General features: G+C 35.7%; 1 protein-coding gene across 2 annotated transcripts in view; it reads left to right on the forward strand.

Moving 5' to 3' along the window:
* The window catches only part of LOC110021136 (GPI ethanolamine phosphate transferase 3), a 72,730-nt gene extending 67,330 nt beyond the window's left edge, over positions 1 to 5,400 (forward strand). For both annotated transcript variants that reach the window (XM_020719489.1, XM_020719490.1), the window contains exons 20-21: positions 4,861 to 4,944; positions 5,104 to 5,400. In XM_020719489.1, the coding sequence (XP_020575148.1) occupies positions 4,861 to 4,944; positions 5,104 to 5,199 (180 nt within the window). In that variant the 3' untranslated portion in view covers positions 5,200 to 5,400. The remainder of the gene's footprint in view (positions 1 to 4,860; positions 4,945 to 5,103) is intronic.
* The last annotated feature ends 1,814 nt before the right edge of the window (positions 5,401 to 7,214 follow it).

Below are 7,214 nucleotides of genomic sequence, written 5' to 3' on the forward strand. Positions count from 1 at the left end.
TCGGGATAGATACAGGATTTGAGGTAGAGCGCTATTTCATTTAAACTGCGAAAAATATGAGGTCAGTTTGATTTCATATTTTTCTAAAATTATATATATATATATACACGTAAATTAAAACGTCTTTCCGAAGCGGGCGATGAGATTTCGATTCCAGCTGTCGACAGCTTCTTACGGGCGACCCACAAACATAACTTTCTCCTTTTTTGTGCCGACAGCGCTTCAACAAATTTTGCCCCTACAAATGAATATGATCCCACCAAATTTGAGGAAATAATATTTGATATAATAGTTTTTACTTTACTGGGTAAGTGGCTCTGGACGAGATATTAAATAGAGAAGCTCAAAAATTTTATGAATTATTGAATGTCGTACAACAGACGTTATGGGAAGGCTAAACAATGCACTATATGTTAACAGTGGCACTTAGGATGTTGAGTATTAAATCAGATTATAATATGCCTAGAGAATGTTTTAACCAAATTGCAGGGTTATTGAAGGCGATAAATCCCAATGAAAATTTAGTACGAGAGGATTGGTATAAAATGAAGATATTGGTGTCGAAGTTAAGGTTAACATCAAAGAAATTGGATTGTTGTACTAATGACTGTTTAGCATGTTGTATTATTGAGCTGACGTAATGAAGACACAATGGTAGTTTTATGGTGACGTAATGAAGACATAATGACTGTTTATGGTAATACGTAATTAAATATTTCATGCAAACGTTGGTTTTACTTGCCTCTCATTTCACGACTTCAAAAACTATTCCTATTTGTGTGTACTGCTCCTCATATGAGATGAATTCAAAATCAAACATGTGAATAATTTATTGATTCATGTGGCGAATGGAGAAGCCTGTAAAGAGTTTGATCGTATTTAACCCGAATTTGTAGAAAATTCCTGTAATGCTAGACTTGGTTTATGTGAAGAAGATTTCACATCTATTCGAGTCTTCTCACCCTATTCATGCTGGTAGGTGATGACTATGCCTTTAATGTTTCTCACCTTAGTCATAATTGATCCACAGATCGTGAAGGAAAAGATTGATGTATATTTACAACATTTAAAATGAAAGCTTAAATTATTATGGGAAATAGATGTTGTCACTTGTGATATTGTATCAAAATAAAATTTTCAAATGAAAGTCGCCCTAATGCAGACAATAAATGATTTTTCTGCAGATGAAATGTTTAGGATGGAAAATTAGTTTGCCCATATTGTATGGATTTATACAAAACTTTTACTTTAAAACATGACGAAAAATTAATGGTTCGACTGTCACCGAATGTTCCTACCTATTGATCATTCATTTAAAATGATTAAAGATGCATTCTTAAAAATAGAGTTGAGAAATTAAGACATTCGCCAGAGATAATTAGGGATGATTTGTGACAGATGATTAGTGTAATTATGAAGATTATTGATTCTCTAGAACTATCTCTACATTTTTTAGATTTTGGTGTTAATCATAATTTGACTAAAATGAGTATTTTTTGGAGTATATTGTATTGGATGACCAATTTGATTAGACATAATATTGATGTCATACACATTGAGAATTTTTTTCGATAATATCTTCAATATTGTGTTAATGTTAAGGGAAAAACTAAGGAAAATTGTTAAAGGTATATATTAGACTTGAAAGAGTATTGCGAAAGAAGGGAGTTGAAACTTTAAGCGATAGTTGCGGGTAAATTGATAATGTCTAAATTCAAATATTGTTTACTTTGAAGCGACCAAGAACAATCTGAAAATGATATTTGTCTCTGAAATTTCCTAGCGGGTATGCCTTTAACTTGAGCCATTGCATCGACTTTAGTGAGGAGCTTAAGGAAATCAAGGATGGCATGGTAGATAGGCCCGAGGCAACTGTTGCATAGCTTCAGCGTCTCGCACGTCATCATAGCAAACGACCTATGATCGAGGAGAACAAGCAGGAGGATGATGAGCAGCAGCACAATTAGTTTTTCTTTTTTTTCATGCATGTGTAGTGTTATTTCATTTAGGTTGCGAACATTATTGAACTTAATGGTTATTGGATAATTTGTTGATATTTGTTATGTTTACTTTGTTTTCTTTCAATTTTGTTGTCTATATTAGAGCTATGAGATATTGCGAATATGGTTCATAGTTATTTTGTTGAGGTATTGCATCTATGCAAAATTTAATTTACTCCTATAACCTTATTTTTGTTACAAGTTTGCAGCTGATATATTGGTCACTAATTCAGTGAATTTTTATTTGTTAATTCACTAAATTTTCAGTCCTCTTAACCTCATTTTTTTTTTCCTAGTCTGCAGTTGATATAGTGGTCAATAATTCAGTGAAATTTTAGTCATTAATTTAGTAAATTTTCAGTCGCTAATGGATCTCTTATTCAACCGCTAATCGGTCGTTCATTCGGTTGTTAATTTTGTGAATGAAAATTTGGCCTTTATTTCAATACTTGGTTAAAGATTGAAAAATCAGTTGCTATTCAGTTGATACATCTTAGCGACTAATAAATCAGTCCCTAAACAGCAATGACTGAATTATTCAAGTGGTGTGACAAAAGGCTTTATCAGTCGACAACAATCAGTCGTAAATCAGTCGGTAATCCACTTTTCCGACTGAAAATCATTGATTATCAGCTGATTTTTTAGTTGGAAATCGCTGGCTTTCTTGTAGTGGAGAGAGTCGACGCAAAAATATGCAGAAGAAGGATGTGAAGCATAGGGGGTTGTGAGCTCCTTGACTTTTTTCTTAGGTCGTGGGTGAAGAAGCCAAGGGAGGATTGCGTCCTGTGCGAAGGAAAGAAAGAATGGAGTTTTGCATGCGGTGCGCCTTTACTGTGTACGTTGAGCGGCTTCTATGCGGGAAAGAGGAAGTGTCGAACATACCAGCTTAGCGTAGGAGGGAGCCTAAATCGAGCCAATGAAGACGAAGGGTTTGGGTTAATTTTTGAGATATTTTTATATATTAAATTGGTTTGCATTTGATAAATTAATATGGAATTATGATAAATGAATTAGAAAGCATAGAATGAAGAACTCCTCACCCATCCTTTTTCCCTATCACTCCACTAGCCACCCACCACCCACCACCCCCACCCCCACATTCCTCCACCACTCTACTGCCACCGCTACTTCCTTAATGATCTCGTCATCCAATCCACCTACAACCATTTACACATAATTACCTACCTACCCAACGACCGCTGACCCTGCCGACGTCACTAGCACCTTCGAATATCGGCCTATAGCTCTAGCTATGGCTTTGTCTGTTATTGTATTTTCTTTTGTTGAGTTGTGTTGTACAACTATTTTTATATTAATGAAAGTTTACTTTTTGTATTACACCACATCTCGACTAGTTCCGGTATCAAATAGAGTCGACATGGAACACTATATTGGATGATATTACTAACAAAGAAGCCTTTAAATCCTGTAATAGTCACAATTTGCATAGAACTTGAAAAGAGAAAGGAATTTGAAATCGGGTATTGGTTGCTTTGAAGATGAAATAGAAACGGTATACAAAAATCGTAAGGAGAATAATAGATGGTGCAAGGAGTGATTGAATTCTAGACCATCACGCAATATTGTTTTTGCATGAAACACCATATTCCTAGCCGACTGATTTAGGGCCCGTTTGACTGGGCTTTCCCGCTCAGAAATTTTCGTTAAAAGCACCATCCAAAAAAGCTCCATTATAAAATTACGTTCAGCAAAACAGCATGATTGTTTGAATATAAAATTTGATACTCTGCTTCCTCATCGTTGTTTATACACAAATACCTCTAGACCAAGGCCAAGCAGGCCAATGCAATTCTCCCCAACCATGCGAACATCCCTCATTTCCTCACGGCGGAGCCCTGGAAGTTCTCTCGGACCGAGGTTGCCGGAAAAAGCCACTTCGCTGTCCACGATCGTTCCAGGAGTGTAAAGAAACAACCAGTAAGTTAATCGAAGATTGTAATTATGGTTTCAACAGCAGATTCTAGGACGAAATTAGAGTTTAGTGGGAAGGGTGAGATGCGAAAGTGCAGGGCAGAGGAGCGAGAGTGCTTCTTCACTACCAAACTCGGAACATAGATCACAAAGCTAGCACAAGTTCGTCTTCCAAAATGAGACATAATCCGCGCTGCGGCGGACGAAAGCTTCAGAGAAGATACTCATCTAAACAGTGCTCCTCCATTATCTCCACGTCCGCCAAACTGCAACAGAGAGAAAAAGTCTTATGCTATAGTTATTATTTGCAAATAGCCAACATATAACAAAGCAATTAAATTAACTATGCCAGCTCTTGCATTGCCATTGCAAAAATTACATACATGAAGCTATCAGTACTACGTACTTTAATATAACTACTAACATCAAATAGTAGGACACAATTAATTAAGGAAACCAAATCTCATGTCTCATTCTTCATGAGAGCATTGATCTCCCTCCTTCATGATGTTTTCTTATGCATTACTATCTTTAGACTCATTAGAAGATATGAATTCTTGTTTATCAACAATATATTAACAATATAACAATAAGCAATGAAAGAGTAAACCAATTTATCATACCTCGGATTAGGCTTTCTATTTCTCCTGCTCCACTCAACTTGAGCTAAAGGATTTTGATTAAGAGATTTAACAACTTGTTTCCCTTTTCAATTTGAATCATGATTACTAGACTTTCATGGACTTTCCTAGGAAGGGGAAACTAAAGGGGATGTAACACAACTATGTTTCACCTTTTTTTTTTTCTCTTATTTGCTAGTGTGGATGTTATTTCCTGTTATGCAGCTAAACTTCATTCTGTTTATCATAACTTTCAGCTAACATGTTTCTTTATTTATTATATTTTATTTTTTCTTTTTCTTTTCTAGGCGTTCTTGATGTATGGGCTTATTACCGCAGTCACAACTGCACTAACAATAATATGCGTCACAATTCAAAGGCGCCATTTAATGGCAAGTTCTTTATATCTGCATCTACTGCTATTTTTCCATTACTTTTTTCCTTCTGCTTTTTTTAGTAATTACTGCTGCATTAATCCTGCGACTGTTAATAGGTGAATTGGTGAAAGGTATTATTGCAAATTTTTATTTAAACTAATTTCTTATTTATAGGTTTGGGGTTTATTTGCGCCGAAATATGTTTTTGATGCGCTTGGACTGCTACTTACTGATGCCCTCATATGTGTGGGATCTCTCTTCTATTATTGACGTCTGCAGTTTGATAAACGAATGGAAGCTGAAACCTCATCTTCAATCTTGGCGTTTTTTACCGTTACTAGATGTGCTATCAAGCAGCGAAAGATCAAATCAATGAGGCCCTTTTTCTAATTGTTGATGTCTTGCTGAGTTGGAAACAGATGAAATTTCATCTTTTTTTTTGTTTTTTTCTTTTTCTTTTTCGCAATAAACAGCGTCTACAATTTTTTATTTTATTTATATTGCTGGTTTTAAATGAGAAAATTTTGTTAGATTTAGGAGATGCGCGCCAGAAAATTTGCGGAGGTAGAGTAATGGATTATCGTCTTAGCGTTGCACAAAGATTCAACACACTCAAATAAAAGAGAATCAACACGTGATGACACCATAAGTTTTTACGTGGATAACCCGTAAAAAAAAAAAAATCACGGGGCCTAGCCCAGTTATAAAAATGCACTATAAGTTGATGATTATAGAGGCACATTGTCCCACAGACAAGAAAGGTTTACAAGATTTTTCAGGGTACAACGTAGACTGATGACTTTTGGTTAGCGGTTGTCAACAACAGTTGATGACAGCCGGCAGTGGTCGATGACGGTCATCGATGATCGACGGAGGTCAGCGGTGATCGGCAGTGGTTGCTGCAGTTGATGACGGTCGACGGAGGTCGGTGGTGGTCGACAAAGGTCAGCGATGGTCGACGGTGGCCAACAGTGGTTGATAGAGGTCGGTGATGGCAGGGATGATGTTGGACTTAAATTTCTTTTTAAAACCTCAAGTTCTCTCCAACCTCCTTTCATGTAAGGGGTGGGGCTTTATTTATAGTGTTTTGGGTGCAATTAATACATGAATATTAACTATTTTGATCGGACGATCTGGAGAGCTTCCCTCGATCGAATGACGTTTGATGGAAGTTTGAGTGTAGTAATGATGTCGGAATTGAGCAATCTTGGGCTCGTTGGATTTGTTTAGTCGAGACGTTCGATTCAACTATGAACTCACTAAATTCGACATTTGTTTTATCTTTTAAATGTCCTAAAATCTTCCAAGAATGATTTAATCGCTTGATTTGGGCTTGATTTGACTCGGATTAGATTAACTTTGATATCATTAGGTTCGCCTCTTCAAGTCGGTCAGTTTGACTATAAGTTTGCTGAAATCAGAGTTCTAGATGATTTTTAATTGAAGTTTGAATGTTTCTTGTTCAAAAAGTTGTCTCAAGATTTGTGTCATGCCTTGAGCTTCACGCAAAATGATGAAATTTTTTTGGTTGCGTATCAAGGTACACACCTCAATTTGTATATATTTACATACCTAGTACTTAAAATTTGATTTTTACTTACATTGCATTAAAAACATTACTAATGCTGAATTTTTTTCAAGTAAAAAAAAATATGTAAATATTTTTGTGCACCTGTTTTGATATGTTTCGATGTGATTGAAACTAAACTGTTAGATGAGTAAATATTAAATTTTAAGTATTATATATGTAAATATATAATATCTAATAACTGCTATTTAAATTGCCCTGGTTGCTTTAGAAGGCAGCACCTTCTAAATTAATGATAGCTCTTTGTTGTTTATACCGAGTTTTTAAGTTCTAGAAGGTCGATTTATTTAGCAAATGTTCTCTACAATTTAGTGATTATTTCCGCATGACGACGCTAGACCCTACATGTTGGGCCCTCATGAACAATGACGAAGGTTTTTCGAGTGTTGTAATATGGAGAGAATAAAATGGTTACATTGAATTATGAAAGATAAAAGTGTTGGTGGGTCATTTAGCATAGATCTTGTGGAAGATGATTGTGAAGTGTCACTACGCGAAGGTTGATATTGATGGAGGTCTAGGGATATGAATGTTGAATGAGTTGTGAGAGACTCATATGCCTGAGTCAACATGGGTGAACAAGATGATCGGGTTGCGAGTGAAGACTGCGATTTGATTTTTTTTTTTTTTTTTTTACCCCTCAGTTTTAGTGGTATATATAGAACGATCGATGACGAAGCGAAAAAATAAATCGAGA

The sequence above is a fragment of the Phalaenopsis equestris genome, unplaced genomic scaffold (assembly GCF_001263595.1).
Source record: "Phalaenopsis equestris unplaced genomic scaffold, ASM126359v1 Scaffold000123, whole genome shotgun sequence".
Lineage (NCBI taxonomy): Eukaryota > Viridiplantae > Streptophyta > Magnoliopsida > Asparagales > Orchidaceae > Phalaenopsis > Phalaenopsis equestris.